Source organism: Haemorhous mexicanus, chromosome 6 (genome assembly GCF_027477595.1).
Source record: "Haemorhous mexicanus isolate bHaeMex1 chromosome 6, bHaeMex1.pri, whole genome shotgun sequence".
Taxonomy (NCBI): domain Eukaryota; kingdom Metazoa; phylum Chordata; class Aves; order Passeriformes; family Fringillidae; genus Haemorhous; species Haemorhous mexicanus.
In genome coordinates this window covers 60,606,500-60,625,963 of record NC_082346.1, presented here as the reverse complement: position 1 = coordinate 60,625,963, position 19,464 = coordinate 60,606,500, and the positions used below count along the sequence as shown (strand labels likewise).

At 49.0% G+C, this 19,464-nt stretch overlaps 2 protein-coding genes across 3 annotated transcripts in view; one reads left to right on the top strand and one right to left on the bottom strand.

Annotated features, from left to right (window-relative positions):
• Positions 1-6,798: 6,798 nt before the first annotated feature.
• On the bottom strand, positions 6,799-17,981 carry SIX4 (SIX homeobox 4). 2 transcript variants are annotated; one of them, XM_059850524.1, is made up of 4 exons: positions 17,714-17,981; positions 17,061-17,614; positions 15,019-15,707; positions 6,799-12,599 (listed from the first exon to the last, which is right to left on the bottom strand). In XM_059850524.1, exons 1-4 carry the CDS (start codon positions 17,897-17,899, stop codon positions 11,803-11,805), a joined length of 2,226 nt encoding a protein of 741 aa, XP_059706507.1. In that variant the 5' UTR covers positions 17,900-17,981; the 3' UTR covers positions 6,799-11,802. The 2 variants fall into 2 exon arrangements, with proteins under 2 accessions (XP_059706507.1, XP_059706506.1); XM_059850523.1 differs by having other exon boundaries at positions 17,061-17,981.
• A 1,073-nt stretch (positions 17,982-19,054) lies between these two features.
• Positions 19,055-19,464, top strand: part of MNAT1 (MNAT1 component of CDK activating kinase) — a 118,800-nt gene continuing 118,390 nt past the window's right edge. Inside the window, exon 1 of the mRNA XM_059850530.1 lies at positions 19,055-19,187. Within this exon, the coding sequence (XP_059706513.1) occupies positions 19,099-19,187 (89 nt within the window). The 5' untranslated portion in view covers positions 19,055-19,098. The remainder of the gene's footprint in view (positions 19,188-19,464) is intronic.

The following is a 19,464-nucleotide window of genomic DNA, read 5'->3' as shown; positions in this document are numbered from 1 at the left end:
TTATGGATACCCCAAAATGCAGTTTGTGTGCAGAGATGTACTGAGGTGTGGTGTGGAGCTGGGGTCTCCAGCAACCTGCCAAGGACTGGTCTGTGCTGCCAGCAGCAGGAGGCTCTGGAAATCCTGTCTGTGCTACACAGGGATGTAGAATGAATTTGCTGGAATTCCTTAAAAACAGAACTGCTTTTACAGTGCTGATTTTAGGAAATGCATTTGTATGCTATTTTTGGGGGGGGTGTTTTTTAGGTCAGTGAAATGTGTCTGTAGCTTGAGTTATACTGAGGTTTTTTTATTTTAAATCAGCAATTAGCTTTACTGGTTATACTGCAATAGTCTAGGAAATGAATTCAAAAGCCTAATTTTAAAGTTTATGGGAATTTGAGCCCAGAGGCAGCTTTGACAAATATTCTCTTGAACTTTTAGACTATTTACTACTTTTATTTCTAAAATGGCACCTATTTTATACCCTTGTTTATTTCCTGAAGGGTCTTGTTGCACAAAGTGCTATCAGACCCAAAGGCTTGGAGAGCATGAGGCAACACCAGACTTGAGATAAAATGCAGATGGATAGATAGATGGATGTGATACATTCAAATCTATATGTATTCTGGCTTGGAGACCTTCAGTATCTCCAAATTTATTTTTGTATTTTAAAGCTAGGAACTTAAGAATGAAGTTGAGCAGGAAGTCGTGGCCATAACTCCTTTGCCTACTTCCCCTCTCTCACTATCTACTAAATATTGCAAAGCCCATAAATTGTGTAAGTTGACAAATCAGATTGTTGCTTAAGATTGAGACTTGGGGCCAGGAGATTTCAATCCTGCATTACCTGGAATATATCATTACTGACAGACTTGTTGGGATTCAATTTCTACCAGCTATAAAGTGGGATTCTCAAATTCTGTCGTGCCAGCCTCGTTGCCTTTGATGACATGATACTCTGCTTGGAAAGGGAAGAGCCATCAGATGTGACACAGCTTGGCACCCACCAGCCTTTGGTGCTGTTCCATGCCCCAATGAACTGGGGAAATGTGATCTGGGCAGAGTCTCTGCAGGGTGGGTGGGAAATTGTTCTGAATCAGCGATTGTCTTGTGCTTCCAGGTCAAAATACCACCATCTCTTGATCCAAGAGATCAAAGTGATCTCTTGGTCAAGTGTTTCAACTCAGCACAGCTTTAGGCTGTGTTTGCAGGGACATCTTGGATGTTGGAAGAGAGTGTGCTTTTTAAATACAGATGGACTGATGATTCTGCATGAGTTTCACAGTGTGGAGACCTGGATCCTGAAACGTGGGATCTTGTGGTGCCCGTACTGGAAGTAGAGCTGGCAGGACAGGAGGCACTTCTTTCACTGGATGTGGCTCTGGTGAAACCTAAGCAGGAGTGTTCTCAAGTTTTGGGATTAGGTATAGCTCTCCTACTGCTCTCCAGTGTTATGAGAATGCTGCTTATTTCACATTCATTTGTGCATTCATTGTGCAGACCAAAGGCAGAGTTAACCTGAGCCTCAAGCCTGGAGAGCTTCATCCCATGCCTTTGGAAAAGTCAGCCCCAGCAAATGAAATTACTTAAGCAGTTGCTCAAGTTTGTGTTTGTTACCCAGTAATGGCAGCAAGCATTGCTCACCTGGGCATGGTGGGAAGTGCTCCTGCTCCTTCCACATTTCTTCAGCAAGATCTAAATCTTTTTCACTTAAGTTTTGGATCAGTTTGTGTTACAAAAGCAAGTCTTGCTTCAGGTCAATGATGCCCATGACTAATGAGGAATTGTTGTTTGGTGGTGGCCTGGAGGACCAGACCAGCTGCTTATTTCACATTCATTCATATGGCTTCTACAAAGACCCTAATAACTGAGAATAGTTCAGAGATGAACAGAAATAGGCTCTACCCTGTACTTTAATCTGAGGGTCTGGTCTTCCAGGCCACCACCAAATGACAATTCTTCGTTTGTCATGAGCATCACTCACCTGAAGCAAGACTTGCTTTTCAAACACAAACTGATCCAAAACTTAAGTGAAAAAGATTCAGATCTTGCTGAAGAAATGTGGAAGGAGCAGGAGCACTTCCCACCATGCCCAGGTGAGCAATGCTTGCTGCCATTACTGGGTAACAAACACAAACTTGAGCAACTGCTTAAGTAATTTCATTTGCTGGGGCTGACTTTTCCAAAGGCATGGGATGAAGCTCTCCAGGCTTGAGGCTCAGGTTAACTCTGCCTTTGGTCTGCACAAGAAAAAAAACCCACAATAGCTCCAAGAAACTGAGGCCAGAAGGGATTTACTGAGACCTGCTGAGTGTAACAAGAGGTGCCAAATGTCCTCCTGACACCTCTGTGCTGGGGTGAAGTGTCCTGGAGCCATGGAGGGCTGGCTGGTGCTGTGTGACCTCTGTCCTGGGAGCAGGCACCCTGCAGCACTGCTGGTCAGTGCAAGTGGGCTGTGCCTGGAATGTGCAGCATGCCCTGTGCTCCTGGGAGCACTTCCAGGCCCTCCCTGATAAAGCCAGACCTCGAAATAGGCTGCTATCAGCAGCCTGCTGCCAGGTACTGCTGTTTTTGGAAGTCCTGGGTCCCACCTCGTATCAAGAGGTCTGCAGGGCTGAGGGGAAGATGGCAAATGAGAGCAGCCCCTAAACACCTCCCTTGGAATTTATCTGGCAGGTCCTGGGGAGTTCACAAGCCAAAAAAAAAGCTGTGGGGAAGATGCCACAGGGGCTCAGCTGAAGCCCCTCAGTGCTCACTGACCTGAAGGCTGGGTCTGCTGTGGTCTTGTACCCAGTCCTTGTCCTCGTGGCTGGATGTGTTACTTTTCTGGTCTGGAGTTCATGGCTTTCTTGGCAAAGCTGGGGGACACCAAACCCTGAGGGCAAAGTAAGGAGTAAAAACACTTCAATGTTTTGAAGCTCTGGGGAGAACAGCACTACATTAGTAGGGAAGAGGAGGAGAAATGCTACAGCAGCCCTCAGAAGCTGATGTGACTCCCCACACAGGGGTGTGATGGGCCTAAATCCTTCCACGTGCAGGTGGTGTCACTTTCCTGGAGTTTGCAGCTCTCTCTCTTACTGATATTGAGTCTTCCTCTCCTCCAAGAGCAGCACTAACAGGGCAGTCAGCCCCTGCTGCCTCTGCTGCTCTTCCGCCACGGGCTCTGAGCAAGGGGACAACACGATTAACAGCAGAAGGTCACAAATCTGAACCTGTCTGTGGTGGAGTCTTGGGGCTGTGCTCTAATATATGTTGCCTGCAAGAAGAAGAGGAGGCTGTACCTCTTGCACAACTTCATAGTGGACCTCCAAATAAAGATAATATTTTTTAGTCTTAATCTGGTCAGTGCTCACTTCCACCTGCATGCAGACAACCCAACAGGTAATGTTTTTTAATACAGACAACTTGTATATTTGTATGTGCATTGTGAATGTGCTTGGGATGGTGTTGAGTGTTGCCTGTCAGAACTGCCTTCTGATCCCCTGGCCTGCCTTGGCTTGATTAAGCAGCAGGAAAGAGCAAAATCCCCAGCATCTCCCTAGGACATGAGCAACATCCAAATTGTCATTTGTTCTCAATGGATTCTTTTGAGAAACCACTGACTGAGGACCTGCAAGAGCATGCACAGCTCAGGCTCTGGACTAACCCATCCTCATTCCCCTGAGCGTTTCTCCCCCTCAGCTCCTTGGGCTGGGTGGGAGATGAGTCAGACTTTCTCAGATTGCCTTGATCTGGGAGGGGGTGGCTTTGGAGTCCTCCAGGACCTGCATGTGCATCACCCTGAGCTAAAGATCCAGGCAGGAACACTTTTTTGGAGGCTGAATGCTTGGAGGCTCAGGGATGCTGCTCCAGGGCCAGTCTAGCTATCAACAGAGCTATTGGTCAGCATGAGGAGGTGGCTGGAAACACCACAAATAAATGAAAGCAGCAAGCTCAGCCTTGGTGTCAGCAGCAAGTCCTCCTGCTGCTGCCATGGGACACTGCATCCGAGAGGGATTGGGCTCCCGAGGAGGTGCCGTGAGCCAGTGGGCAAAGCAACAGGGGGAGTCAGAGACCTGGCTTTGCACCCTGCCTGTGCCACCCACCGCCTGCATGGCCCCGGGCACATCACCTCATCTCCCTCCCCTCCCCTCCTGCCTCCTCCCAGCCTGCTTTTATTCCTGTGAGCCTCAGGGGCTGCCTTTACAGCTGCAGGCAATGCAAGGGATACCAGGAACACCGAGTTCGCTGCCAGCGTGCAGAGCAGGACAGAAACTGATGAGGTGTAACATTCTGGGAGTCCTTTCATAACGTCAGGTCTATCACAAAGCACTTTGGCTACCACAACAAAGCTTATTGATCAGCCTCAAGTATTCCAAATTGTGTCTTTCTGCCCGAGAAGTAGCAGGATGGAGAATCGAATCATTTACACGGGAGAATATCCTACTCGAGTTATTGAGTAACCATCAGCACTGCTCCAGGGCTGCTCCGTTCCTCTGGACTGCATGCAACTTCTGAACATTTTATCTCTCTCCTTCAGCTTTTGCAGGCATGTGCCAGCTTCTGTAGCATATAAACTAGGTGCTATTTTTATTGAATCTGGCTTTAATGCTGTAGATTTTTCACACGTGTGTTGGTTTTTTATTGTTGGTCTCATTCCTGAACTTTCTGGCACCTCTAAGTGTGAAATCGGTTATGTGCACGTTGCTTGGCAGATGAATTCCTATTTCTGGGAATCATTTTCCTTCTAAAATGTATTTTTATATTAAAAATGTGATGTGTATCCATATACCGGCCTAAGATTCCAGCCCAGAGATTTCTGCAGCCAGAGATCACCACGACAGGGGATGCAGCCTGGAAGGAGACCTCTGCTTTCCAAGCTGTGAGCATTCATATTAAAGTCTTGTTTTACTGACCCAACCTCTGCCTCTTGGAGCAGCAAAATCCCTTTCTGATCTGACACCAGGGAAAAATCAAGACAAATAGAGAGGATAATAAGTGCTGTCTTCCAGCATTGTCTCCCTTCCCAGCTTGTTTCCCTGCTAGATCAAGACAAACCACCCATCTCCCCGAGCCTTCCTACCATCAGCTACATCCCAGCTACTGCCTTGGCAGCTCCCCGTCCTCCCCGCAGCATCCCCAGGCCCTGTGGGAAAGCAGAGGCTCAGGGAGCCGGCTGCCCACCCTTCCAAAGGTGCTGTTCCCCCTTTCTCCATCGGTGCACAGGCTGCCAGGGAAGAAGGAGCCGCGGCTGTGTGTGGTTTTCTCGCCCAGGGTGACCTGGAGCACATCTGCGGAGCGCTCCAAAGCAGCAGGAATGCGCTCCGTTAGGACATGATTCATCCTGCATACCGCATGGGTGGCTGCTCAGGGAGAATTTGGACATTTGCATACACTGGCGAGACCTTCCGCTTCTCCTCGCTCCCAAAGCCCTGCGCTTCACCCGGAGCCCCTGTGGGGGCTGCACAGCCACAAATCCCTTCCCGGGACATGGGCTGGAGCCAGCCCGGCAGCGCTGCTCCAGGAGCGCCTTCCCTGTCCGCATGGGGAGGCAGAAGCCGCTCCCAGCCAGGTCGAAGGATGGCTTTAGATCCTCAGCTCCCGCTGCAAGCAAAGATGGGACGGAGCTGCTGCCCGGGGATCAATCTGGGATTTGTTCTCTGCAGGCAGGAAAATCCCATCCCGGTTCTGCTCGGGCAGAACCAAGGCACGGCAAAGGGAGCGCCGCGAACAGCGCTGAGCCAAGCGCCCGCTTCTGGGAAGGAAACAGGAATTGGGCAACGAGGCAATTGGCTCTGGCTTAGGGCTGCTGCCGGGTAACTGGATTATTTACTTGGGCAGCTGCAGAGTCGGATCAGCCTCAAGGAAAGAGGGAGATGCTCCCCGGGCTGGGAGGGGACTCCCTATGCTTGGCCAGCGGAGCTGCGAGCAGAGAGCGGCTGCGATCCATGGGAAAGGTGAAAAACAGCGAGGTAATGTCTTAGAACACCAAGGTCACGCCTTAGCGAGTAACAAAATCACGAATTTCATGTCTTTAACTGTATCTATTAAAAACAAACAAAAAAATCTCCCTGACCTCACCTTGCTTCTTCTGGCCTAAGCACAGTTTAAAGGGATGGAAGGAAGGGTGTTTTCCTGCTGGCGTGTGCAGGCTGTTAATGATCTCTAATATATAAAAGCTTCAGTGAGGGAAACTATTTCACCTGCACAGATTAGTCTGTTTGGATTTATTGTCATTCATTTTGGCATCAAAATGGTAACCAGGCAATGCTGGTACTTGGAACACAGATCTGAAGTAATATGGTAATGTGTTTAAATCCTTTAATATCAGGGGAACATAACATTTCAAGCTGTTCTCAAAAGGCTGCCAAAACCAAGTCTGACACTATGTGAAACATTTTAAAGAAAAATTTCAACAAACAGGAATTTAGTAAATAGGAGTACACCTACCCAAAAAAAGCCCCTGACATAGAAAGCATGCCAATGTCATGGGAACCACAACTAAATACTGACTAGTCCTAACTAGCAGGTGGAAGTAGATTTTAATAATATCTATCTAATTACAGTACAAATTCGGTTTGAGACACAAATAGGTTCAATATGAGGTATAAGATTTCTGTTTTTTAATTTAGTATTTTAGAATTCCGACAAAACCCCCTGAAGTCAACAGAAAGTCTCATTCTTACTTAAACAGGGTGCAGATCAAATCCCTGGCAAGCACAGGAGCTCCTAGTTGCCATCACCTTTCATGATGAGTCACTAGAAGCCAAGTTTCTACTTCAGACTGCAAAATTCAAAGCCCCTACACAACATCCAAACAGAAATATTTACACAAGATGTGTATAAATATAAAGTTTATTCAGTATAGTGTTTAGAAAAATAAGTTCACATCATCTCAGAATACAAATAAAACACTTAATTGTCCAGGCACAAACCCCTATTACAGTACAACAAACATACATACTTTAGATCTCTTTGGTTGGGTAATTAAGCACAGATATGTTTGATGATACACTCTGGGGCAGCATCACCTAACAGTGCAGTAAAGTTCTTGATTATTCCCTCCTCTAACACGTACATTCCGCTTAAATTTAATATTTGTTGTAAGGCACAATAAAACCCATATTGGAGAAATAACTGGTTAGTTCTGGACAAACAGTACATGCAGCAAAAGAACAAACATCCTCTGAACGTGAATCCTGAAAGCCAGAAGATTCACCCCCTCCTTGAGTTCAGAAATTTAAGAAGCAAGTTTTAAATTATATGAAACATACAACTAAGGTATAAAATATCCTTCAAGATAATAACTGCTAAGAGATACAGGAAGACTTCAGGCATCCTTGCTTTTAAAAATACCATTATTTTTTGTTTTCAGAATTACAAAATTACTATTCTTTTTGATGATTTGACATTCTTCTCGACCACAAGCACTGGGCAGTTCATGTCCCCAGAGCCCTGCACACATATCTCACATGATACTGGAGGGGTGCACCCTCTTGTTCATCTGCCCTTGCTAAGGAAAGTGCAGAGGCACTGGAAATCTATCTACATGAAAAGCTCCTGTGCACACAGGGCCAAATCCCACCCTGATTTATTTAATTGAAAATCATTACTGAGGTGGTTTGACATGATTTGAAGTCAGAACCTGTCCATTATTGTCATCAGTCTCAGACTGAGAGCAGTAACAAGGTTCCAGGCTCACCTCTGGGTGAAGCCACTTTCTGAGTGAGTCTTCCTGAATCCACAGGTAAGGGGAAAGCAGTAAATGGGAAGAGGTATATGCTTTGATAGACTGTGACTGTTTGGGTCTACCCAAGTGTCAGCCTTGTGCTCTGGTTTGTGCTGCCACTGCGTACTGGGCCAAATCCATCCCTGACCTAACAGCAGTGAAATGAATGGACCATATTCCCAGCTGGCAAAAAAGGACATTAAAGTCAATGGAAATGTGCTAGTTTAGCCCAGCTGAGGACCTGGCCAATGGATGTCTGTGATTTACATTGCTGAAATGCTCTTGCAGGTAAGACCACAAGAATAATGCTGCAAATAGTCCACACAGAACATTCAATTCATCGTGTTTCTGGTTTTCTGCAAAACTCTGGGTGAAACAGAGGCAGCTTTAATCAAAAGTAGAAAAGAAGAGAGGGGTTTTTAACATCATGTTTTGTTAAGAACTTCCTTAGGCATATTTTTCAAAGCTGAGTCTGGGACTAGTAAAGCAGTAGAATTTGGCAATGTTTTCTGTAAGATTTCCAGTAGACTTAGAAGCCACAAACATATGTGAAGTTGAAATGATCCTTTACTCTCATCCACAACGGGGAGGGAGGGAAGAGAAGGGATGTGTATGTCAGGTAGACACACCTTCCATTTAAACAACAGAATGTGATAATAAGGGCTGTCTGTGGGGCTTGGACACTCACTGCCTTCCCATGTGTGGGAGACCAGCACCCAAATCCCCTAAACAGCACATAAAAATCCTTGGTTTGGGAGTCAGTGGAGCAATGCCTTATTTACAGCAGCCAAAGATCTGGCCCTGGACACTTTTTGGGGCTTTGAGTACTGTCTATTGAGAGCAGTGAGCCTGCCTGCCTGAGGGCCACAAAATAAAAACTTACTCTTGTAAGGAATAAAACTACTTATTTAAATTTCTATTTTAAACACACTGTACCGTGCAATGAGTCTTTACATTGTGCATATGTACCTGCAGAAAACATGAGGTTATAACTACGTTATCTGGAGGGAATGACACTTATTTTCAATGGGAGAAAGAAAGAGAAAGAGTAAAAGATAATAGGAAGTTACTCGATATCTGGAAGACTAGATTAGATTAATCTCACTTTGTCCCAAAACACTGCTTTTATGTACATCCTCCACTCCAACTGAAGAGTGGGAAGTCTCCTATTAGAAGTACCAGACACTCCAAGAAACGTGCCACTGTAACAACATACACAGTTTTCCACATCAACTGTGCTGCAAAGCCGTGGAATTCAGAGCCTCAGTAACACAGCGAATGCAAAGAAGGAAAAATTAAAAATAAAGTTAACAGGTACTGTTGTAACACCACAGTCTCTTCAATTATGAGAGATGATCACACCAACAACTGCTCTGAAATATTCCCTAGCTTGCCTCCAAATATAGTCTGAGCTTCACAGACCAAATGTTAATCCACCATCAACTCCTTCAGAGCCACGTACACGTTCTCCATTAAAATGACAGCGATACGGGGTATTTCTAATTTTCCAAATGGCTGAAGGATTTCATGCAAAGCATATACAGCTACTGTCATCACCATCTTAGTTACATGGGTGAAGAAGAGGTGGGAAACAGATTGCTCATGCTGGGGCCCAGCAAACAGATAAACAAGCAGAGTGGTGAGGAGAACTCTGGACTATCCGATTCCCTGCTCACGCGGAGCTCCAGGGAACGTCAGGGAGAGTTGTGCCAGGGGAACATACAGCTCCATGTCCTGCTTGTGATAATCTCTGCTTTAAAGCACTTGCCTCAAACACCCTGTTTGCCTGGGAGCACGTGGGGACAGCCAACTGCTGATGGGCTGCTCCTGCCTGCAGAGAATCAGTGACTTCGTACAGCTGCAAGTGCTCCCCTTGCACACTCCTTCCCTTTTCCTGCCCTTTTCCCTGCAGCCCTGGCTCACAGCATGGACTCCAGCACTCACTGACAGAGCTCAGCCTCGAGGATCCACAGAAAACCTTGCAAAATACCCAAAATAGTGCAAACCACAACGAGAATGCCGATGCTGTGCTCATGGTGCACAGAAAAACCTTCATTCCCCAAAAGCTTTCCATGGAACCAGCTAAAACCAAGACAAACACACTGGGATATGCCACCTTAATATCATCTTTCCTTTCCATTTTTTTTTTTTTTTTTTTTGTCCTTTACAAGTGATCTTGCTCTGTCCTGAGCCTGCTTCAGAGCCCACAGAAGCTTTTGAAAACATTTCCCATTGCCTTCCAAAGGCTTTGGACCAGGCTCCTGAGGAGGATGAAGACATGCTTTAGTTACTGCATATATTCACATTAGGATAAAACACAACAAAACCAAACCCACCAGGATTAACAGCATGTCACTTTTGTACATCTGAATCCTCATTATTATTTTAAAGCTATAAGGATGTGCTTTTCCATGCTACAAAAACTCCTCTGGAGGAAGGGTTAAGATCTGTTCCACCTGCCCAGAGCCCACCTGCTCCAGGGAGAAAGGTGTGGACACCCATCCCCAGCCAGGCAGGGACCACGGCTGCTGCAGTTCCCACCACAGCCCCCAGGCTGCTTCTCCTGGGGGATATTTAGAAAGACACACTCAACTGCACTCCTGGATGGGGGCCTTGCTCCACAGCAGCTGAAGCTGTCCCACATGGGCTGTTTGGCCAATGTGCAAACATGGGGTTCCCTTCCTTGGCTTGCCCATCCAACCTTTCCTGCTCATCTCACGGAGCCAAGAGCTCAACCCCGTGGTCCCTCTGTGGACCCCTCCTGTCCTGCTGATGTGGGGCAGAGGGACCCATCCTGGGCTCTTTGCACTGCCAGGAAATGTCAACCACCAAGTCCAGAAGACTCTCAAACCTCTTCTTACTCGTGCAAGCAGGGGCACCCACATCAGAGGGTCTACTTGCAGAAGTAAGGCATCAGGATTTGGCCCTGAGGACGGATATTTGCAAATCAGTGTTTTTATTCCTCCTGCCACTGTGCTTTAGTAACAAAGATAAGGCCACTAAGAAGAAAGGCACGTGGAATTCTGTAAAAAATACACAAAAGGGTTCAACTAAATCGCAAATTACTAACAAAACAAACAAAAAAAAACCCTGAACACAAAGACAGAGGGGGTAGAAACAGTGACCTCCTGGGTTTGTGAGACTGGGAATTAATTTTCTAGTTTCAGTGTGATTAACATTTTACTTTTACAGTCTATTGCTTGAAAAAAACTACAAAAAAGTAAAACCTTGTCAGAAATAACTACGCTTACTTCCTGCTCAAACAATAAAATAAATTAAACAGCCAGAAAACGTTTTCCTTTTCAATGCATTGTGTCTAAAGTGAAAGGGAACATAAACCATAAATAAAATCCATTGTACTAATTAAAAAAAAAGTCTCCTTTATAAGAACTGCAACAATATTTACATTCATACTGGATAGAAAGCTTCTGAATTGCATAATTAGAGTTTCAAACGATGCTTTTTCTGGTGCACTGACAAAATGCTAGCTGTAGCATTTAGAAACCTGTACATGATTGATGTGAGACTTTTGGTTTAAATGCAAGTCTGCTGGAAAAAAAGCAAACATACCAGTAACAATATTTTGATTTTGTTTTGTTTCTTAACCTCAAACAACATAAAAGTAGCCAGAGAGGTATCGTCTAGAGTTCCTTAGAAATCTCTCAATGCCCATGGACTGGAAGTAAACAGAAAAAAAAAAAAGTCTGCATTGTTTCTACCATTTTGGAGTGAGATTTTTGTTTTGCATCTGAAGCTAGGAGTGTATACTTACTGTTAAGAGTATGTTGCACTATGGAGAGTCTAGTTAAATTTTCAGGGTAGTATCTGGTAGCCAAACCTGTACCCATTCCTCAGTACTTGCCCTGGCCATTTCCTTTCTCCTTTAATCTGCTTAAAAGAGACTGCTGCATGCAAACCAAGTGTAGCAACCTAATTCCATTGCTGGAGATTCCTCTGTACATTGATTCAGACCACTTAAATGTTCTTCTGGTTTCTTTAAATGAAAAAAAAGCCCACCAAACAAAAAAACCCACAAACACCCCCACTAGGTGTTTGATAGGGCCTCAACAGGAGACCTATCTATTAAAACAGAAAGCAAGAAAAGAAAGAAGCTACAAGTCTTGCATAACTTCATCCATCTGAACTGTCTGCAGTTTGGCAAGTTCTTTTTTGTCCGTTTCCAGTTCTTCACATACCGTGTCAACCATGTTACTCATAACATACTTAGATTTGGAATCCAGCATCATTAAATTGCCAGTTGACTTGCTCTCAGAATTAGGTAAGAAATTCTCTTTGACATCAGGTACAGCTTGCAGAACCAACCTGTGCTCTCTGCCAAAATCCTGGTGCACTTGTGCAGGGGGGTGGCTGACACGGTCTCCACTGGTTGAAACTATTTCTCCAAGCACGGGCTGTGCTGTGGAAATGGACAAGAGATCCTGACTGGTGATGAGGGGACAGTTCTGGAGGGTTGCATAGTTAGTGTTGCTGATAGATATCACTGTAGAGGTACTGGTCACAGGTGAAGACATGGCCTGGCTCTCCGAGATACCAGAGCTCAGTTCTGCAGCATTTAAAAGAGTTGGTGGTGTGAGGGAAAAATTCTGTGAGGGTGTTACATTCACTAAGGAGGAGGCCAGGGACTGGAGCCCTGCACTGGATATATTTTCAGAAGACATGTTGACGTTCAGTTGCGTGTTCTGACTGACTGGCATCAACTGAGAAAACACCAGGCTTCTTTCCAGTCCTTCTTGCTTGACAGATCCCACAGCCTGGCTCGAATTGGGAACTGTATAAACCACTGCACTCGGAGTGAGGGGGCTGAAGAAAACCTTTCCTTGCTGCACTGTTGAGGATTCAGTCGTAAAAGTTCCTCCATCAGATGTGCTGGGGTTTGCTGAAACATTACCTAGGGAAAGGGAAGCAAAAGAAAAGAAACAGAAATTACAGCTGGCAGAGAGTTATGCAGTCCTGGTCTTTTTTACCTTTGCAGTATACACATACACTAATATTTCATGCAACGCTGAAAAGCGATTTTTGTAGCAGGGGAGAGAAAACTCGGTGTAAAGAAATCAATGCTGTTAATAGAAGTTGCTTCTAGAAAGTTAAAAAAAAAAAAAGAGAAATTTCTGATATATTAGATTAGGTATCTTTCAGACTCTCATTAAGGAGCAAACAGTCCCCAGCCATGTGACTAAAATGAATGTGCTTTGGCCTTCACTAGTTGCCACCACTCAATTTCCATCTAAGAATAGAAGCATGAAAAGCTATTAAAGATAGTTCAGTGACAGACTACAGCTTGTGTGTGGGAACTGGAGACACGTCACATGAAATCCACTGCTGCTGGGGAGAACCTGCCCCAGCCAACCCTCACAGAAAACACGAAAAACCGGTAATTTCTATTGGTCTAACTAGGTAATCCTCAAGCACTCAGCTCTATTCCCTTTCACCTTGCTTTATCCTGTTTTTCTAAAATCCTAATCCTACCACATCCACCATGCTGTGAAAAGTCACCCAGCACTGCCTGCCCTTGCTGAAAGCCATGACACAGCTCGTGGGATGTCGTAGTGAGCCAAAGCAAGGAGAGGTGGCCAGAGATGACCCAAAGTTGTTTTCACTGGACTTGCCATGTCAGTTGTCATTATGGTAATTCCTAAAATAAGAAATACTGGCTCTTGGGACACAGTCCCACTTGGAACACCTCTCTTTCTCAAAAGCAGTTTAATTATAAGAGACTACACTTGGACACAGCTGAATATTTTAGAAGAGCACCAAAGATGCATTTCTCACATAGGGAATATTTTAGTTCCCTATTAATTTCAGGTTTTCAATTATGCTTTTTTGGAAGATGTTATGCATATGGGTAAACTAGAATAACAAAGCCAAGTAACTTGAAGTTACCTGTCAGTATTATTTACTGGCTTACTTGAAATAGCCTGCAGCATGCTTCACTTGGAATAGGCAGTCAGCTATCCATCCAAGACAACCAGAACTTTTCTCTGCACCAAAGATATGGTGGATCACTCTCCAGCGGGCAGTCAGTATTTTTAACAATGGGGAAAATGGTCAGAGAAGACCTTATTATAAATCTTGGGACTTTCAAATACAATAGTGCTACAATACTTAAAAGGACAGAACTTTCTTTCTCACCTTTGCTGGCTGTTATTTTATGCCTTGGAGCATGTGGAATAAGTGGCTTTAGTAATTACAGGTGGCATTCAGACTAAACATCTTCTCTCTTTAATCTTGCTTAAACTATGTGCCAATAACTTCCAGTGCCTCTGAGTGCCACATTTTAGGACCTTATAATTGTGCACCCATTTGAAATGTGGTTGCACAGCTTCAGTGTTTCTCCCTGTGCTTCAGCAAGAACAATTCACATCCTATACACATTAAATTCAAAGAAGCACATGAGCACAATCTGACTTTCATTATAGTATTCACAGCTCCTGAAACCAGAGAGAATCATTCCAGTTTAATCATTTTCATAATCAAAGATAAAGTGGTCAATGAGTACCATAGATGTTCAGCTGTGCTTTTTAACTGATCTGCTTCAAAAAAGGGACCCAGAACAAGTTTTGTGCTCCCTGGGATTCTTCTTGGCCAGCTGCAAGATTCAGACTATGGTATGCTAAGACCAACTCTAAAACAAACTAGGGGAGGAGCCTGCACACTTGGCACATGAACCTGTGATGACATATTTCCCTTGGACTGAGGGCAGTTTTATCCAAAGAGCCTCACATTTTATACCTGCGAGCTAGTGCTTACTTCTATTGTTTCCTCCAAGTTTAATCCTTCTTAATTATGGAACAGAAAACGTAGAAGCAACTGCTTGGTCTTGTTGTGTCTACAGTAATTCAAAATGTATTTTTGTGAAATGCCTTCGTTAAGAAAACAAAAAAACAAAACAAGCACCACAAGAACAACAACGGTAACAATTTCCAGCTGCCATAATTTTCATTTTTATGAACCTACTCATTAAAAGAATTCAGTGGCAAATGGGGAATATTTTGAATTACTGAAACATGTAAAATTTACAGATATTTGTGAAGACTCCTATCACAGACTTCTGTGAACAGCATGAGATGAAAGGGGTGTAAATGACCAGACCTCCTTCCATGCTCTTAACAGAGGAGCTCAGCTTCATCTAAGAGTCTGCCCATGAGCATAACTCACTATAAAGGAAGGCAAACAGTATTATTTGATGTTCTGTGTGTGGCCACATATGTTGATACCTTGTAAGAAAAGGACCACAGCTTCTAAAATGTTAAGTGTGCCTGATTCCAACCTTTTCTCATACCTCTTAGTGCAAGAGGCAAAGCTTTTACCTTGTGAAGCTGCCACAGAAACTGGAGGCAGCTGCAGAGAAGAAAAACCAATGCTTCCGTTCAGCAGCTGGCCATTTGTTCCTGAATTGGGGATCTGGACAATGCCATACTGGTTTATTTGGACAGGAGCAGTAAAAGTAACTACAGAGCCTCCATCCTGGGAAGCAGCAGTTTCCACGCCTTCCCTTTTCACCTCTGAGCTCGGTATCAATCCTGGGAAAGTGACTGGGATGTTGCTAGGGCTGAAGGCTGCTGTGGCATTGGGGACCGAAGCCTGAAGGAGTTTGAAGTCTTTAACATCTTCTGAGGACGATGAGGACAGTATGTCAGTGATGGACACCCCGTTGCTCACAACACTCGCCGCAGTTTTGGGCGAATTTAAAGTAACAGTCTGTGAAGTGCCCACGCTGAGTCCATTGAGTATGACACTGTTGGGTCCCTGAAGAAATGAGCTACCATTGAGGAAGACAGGAGAGGTACTGGCAGGCATGAGGTTCCCATTCAACAAGACACCAGACGAGCTCAAGGCGATTTTAGCGTTTCCAAGCTGCTGCATGTAGACAGGCTCCATGTGGCCGGGAAGGCTGAGGCTGGTAACGCCGTCAGATGAGCTGGAGAGTGGATGGGGAGATAAATCCTCCCGCCCCTTACTGGATTCATCTTCTGTGCTAGGGTTGCCATCTGACTCACTACGGGAAAAGATGGAGAGATGACATTGCATTACCATGGCGTACCAGGATCTCTGCACCAAGGGAGACCTTTTGCTTTAGCACAACCATGTGAGTTTCCATGGACAAATTTTTTCTGTGTTTTGCCTTTACGAGGCACTTTAAACGAATATTTAAGCCAAGGGAGGAGATTTCTTAGAATAGAACACATCAAACCAAACACTCGCCAAAGGAGAAACTTTACAGACTGGGTTATGGAGTTGTAAATAAATTCCTCCACCCCGGTGACCGAAGGGGGCTGCCTGGGCCCCCCTCCGCCGGCCCGGGGTGCCCACACGTGTGAGACCGGCCGCGGCCATTTGGCAAAGCGCTGGGAGGTGAGGCAAGGCCGGGGAGCGCCGCCGGACCCTCCGGGCTCAGCCTGCCGCCCCCGGCCCGGGGGAAGGGGGAGACCCCGGCCCGCGCTGCCGCCGCTGCCGGCGGAGGCACCTCCGGCCGTGCCGGGCGGCCGGGGGGAGGGACGGAGAGATGGGGGGCGGCCTTTGTGCCTCCGCCCGGGGCTGCGCCGGGTTTTTTCGCTGACTGGTCCGCCCTCGGCTGCATTTTTCGGTCGCTCTCCCCTCCCTCCCCCCTCGCCCTTTGATGTGTCCCGCGGAGAGGGGCCGCGGCGGCACAATCGCGCCCTTGGTTGAGAAATGCCTTGGGGCCCCCTCCGCCGGCCGCTTTCCCTCCTTCTCTCCCCGCTCCCTTCCTCCCCCCCTCCTCCCCGCGCTTTCTCCCCCCTTCCCGTCCCTTCCCGGAGGAAGGCGAGGGGCGGGAGCGGGGAGGTCACCTCCACCTGCCCGCGCCCCCGCCGCGGGGCGGGGGGAGCCGAGCCCGAACCACGGGCGGAGCGGGGCCGGGGCCGCTCTCCCGCCCCGCGGCGCGGCCGGGAGCCCCGGGAACCGGCCCCGCTCCCCCGCTGAAACCCGAGCCCGGCCCGCTCCCGAGTCAGGTTTCAAAACAGAGGGAGCGCCGAGACCCCGCGCGTCCTCCGGCCGTCAATGATTAACTCTGTCAGGCGCTACAATTGAATAAAAACAAGGAGCGGGGGGGAACAAACACCCCCATCCCGTGTACTCCCGGGAGTCCGCCCCGCGGCTCCCCCGTGCCGGGAGCTCCCCCGGGAGCGCGGGGCGGCGGGTCCGGGAAGTTTCCCCGCGCCGCCTCGCACGCCCGGGCCGGGTGGGTGTGTTGGGAACGAGGGAGCGGGGAGGAGGAAGGAGGGGAGGACGAGGCGCACCGAAGGTAAGCGCCATGTTTGCAAGGGAAGAAAGAGCCGGGAGAGGGAAAGGCAGGCGGGAGAGGGGGCGGGGAGGAAAAGTTTTCCCTCACCTTTTGGACTGGGTCTCGGAAGGGTTGCGGTCCCGCTGCCTGCGGTTCTTGAACCAGTTGCTGACCTGGGTGAGGGACAGCCCGGTGATCTTGGCCAGGTTGCGCTTCTCGGCGGGCGAGGGGTATCGGTTCTGCTTGTAGAGCTCCTTCAGCGCGTTGCGGGACTTCTCCTTGAAGCAGTAGACCGTCTCCTCGCCGTCCCAGATGGTCCTGGGCAGGGGGTATTTCCTCCGCAACCTGTACTTGTCCACCGCCCCCAAGGGTCTGCCCCGGGCTCGCTCCGCCTCGGTATAGCGAGCTTTGTACCAGAGCTCCTGCAGCAGCGGGTGGTTGGAGGAGTCGAAGTTGTGGCTCTCCAGGATGCTGTAGAGCTCGGCGTAGATGCCCTGGTGAAAAGCCACCAGCGCCCGGGCTTTCATCAGGCTCTCGTTGCCACGTAGCAGATCGCTCGGGGGCAAAGACCACAGGAACCTGGCCAGGCGGTCCAGGTTCCCACCTTGCTGCAGCGCCTCGCACACGCAGGCGACGTGGTCCGGGGAGAAAGCCAAGGGGGTCTGCGAGGAGGAGGAGGAGGAGGAGGAAGAAGAAGATGAAGAGGAGGGAGAGGAGGCAGCGTGGTGATTCCTGGCCAGGAGTTCCGTATGGAGCAGTACCTGTTCCGCGGCTCCCTCCTCGCCGGCGGCAGCGGAGCCTGCATGCTCCATGGGGAACTGGGCAGCGGCGGGAGGGGGCGGCGGCGCGGGCCCGTCGGGGGCTTCGGAGAGCATTTCCATCACATTTTCCTCCTTGATCTCTACCGCGATCACGATGTCGTCCGTGGCGGGGGAGGCAGAAGACATGTTTCGGTTTGTTTTCCTTTTTTTTTTTTTCTTTTTTTTCTTGTGGGTTCTTTTTTTTCCCCTTCCTCCCTCCCCCCCCCCCACGTTCCCTTCTCCTCCTCTCCCCCCTTCCTATCTCTCTCTCCTCCTCCTGCTCTAGCCGATCAGGTTTCCCCCGGCCCCGCAGTGACCATCCGGGATCGCTGCTGTATCCCGGCCGCGCTCCGCCGCTCCCCCCGCCGCGACTCCCGCACCCGCCGCAAGACTATGTAACCCCGCCCACCGCTGCCCCGGCCGCGCCCGCCCATTGGCTGCGCCGCGCCGGGAGGGCGGGGCTACTCCGTCTCCATGGCAACCGTCAATCAAGCGGCCGCGCTCCTCTCTCCGCTCCCCCCCTTCCCATCCCCACCTGGAGCCCCCGGGGAGCGGCGGCTCCGTCACCTGCGGCTTTCCCTGGAAGGGAAAGGGTTAAAACGGTCCCGGTGCTGTCTGCTGTCGTTACTGGGGTTGAGGGAGTTTTGCTGTGTCCGCTTCTGGGCCCCTCACTTTAAGAAAGTGATTGAAGTGCTGGAGCAAGTCCAGAGGAGGGTAGCGGAGCTGGGAAGGGTCTGAAGCACAAGTGCTATGAGGAGCGCTTGAGGGAGCTGGGGGTGTTTCGCCTGGAAGAAAGGAGACTCGGGGGTGACTTTATCGCTGTCTGCGACTCCCTGAGAGGAGGCTGTAGCCAGGTGGGGGTCGGGCTCTTCTCCCGGGCTACCAGCGACAGGACGAGAGGACAGTCTTGAGGTTTAGGTTGGACACTAGGAGGAATTCCTCCTCAGAAAGGGTGATTAACATCGGAATGGGCTGTCAAGAGAGGCGGTGGAGTTACCATCCCTGGAGGCGTTTAAGGATAGACTGGACGTGGCACTTAGTGCCATGGTCTGCTTGGCACGCTGATCTTTCCCGAAGTGATTGATTCTGTGGTTCCTCTTGGTTACTCATGGGCAAATGTCCTCCGTCTCCCGCTGTTACAGCCGGAGCTCTGGGGCCCGGACAGTTCCCCGGACAGCTCAGGCGCTGCCGCACGGGCTCCTTCCCGCTCGGGCGGGCGGTGTCGGGGCCGGGCCCGGGGAGCGCGCGGAACGCGCGGGGCGGCGCTGGGCGGCGGCGGGGCCGTTTGGCGGCTGCACCGGAAGGCGGAAGGCGCGGCGGGGGAGGGAGGGGAGCGGGAGGCGGCCATGGACGACTTGGGCTGCCCGCGGTGCAAGACCACCAAGTACCGCAACCCCTCCCTGAAGCTGATGGTGAACGTCTGCGGGCACACGCTGTGAGTGGCGCCGGGCCCCGGGGGGAGCGGGCGTGGTCCGGAGCCCCGGCCGCTCTGCGGGGCGGCGGGGCCTGGGTGAAGGAAGGGGTCGCTCCCCCGGCCGGTCCGGGGGTGGGGGCGGCACCGGATCCGCCAGACCCGAGCGGCGCTTGCGAGGCGGCTCCGGGCCGCTCGGGCCGCCTTTCCTACCCCGGAGGGTCCGTGTCAGCCTGGGCTGGCTCCGGTGTGGGTTTGACTGCCCTCGGTGCCTTCTCTGCAGTGAAATTCCCGGGGAGGA

Excerpts from the sequence above, each read along its gene's own strand:
- SIX4 (XM_059850523.1), bottom strand. The coding sequence starts at position 17,899 with ATGTCTTCTGCCTCCCCCGCCACGGACGACATCGTGATCGCGGTAGAG. Across the intron at positions 15,708-17,060 it reads TCCGAGACCCAGTCCAAAAG|TGAGTCAGATGGCAACCCTA; the intron begins GTGAGGGAAAAC and ends CTTTTCCCGTAG. Across the intron at positions 12,600-15,018 it reads TTCTGTGGCAGCTTCACAAG|GTAATGTTTCAGCAAACCCC; the intron begins GTAAAAGCTTTG and ends CCCTTTCCCTAG.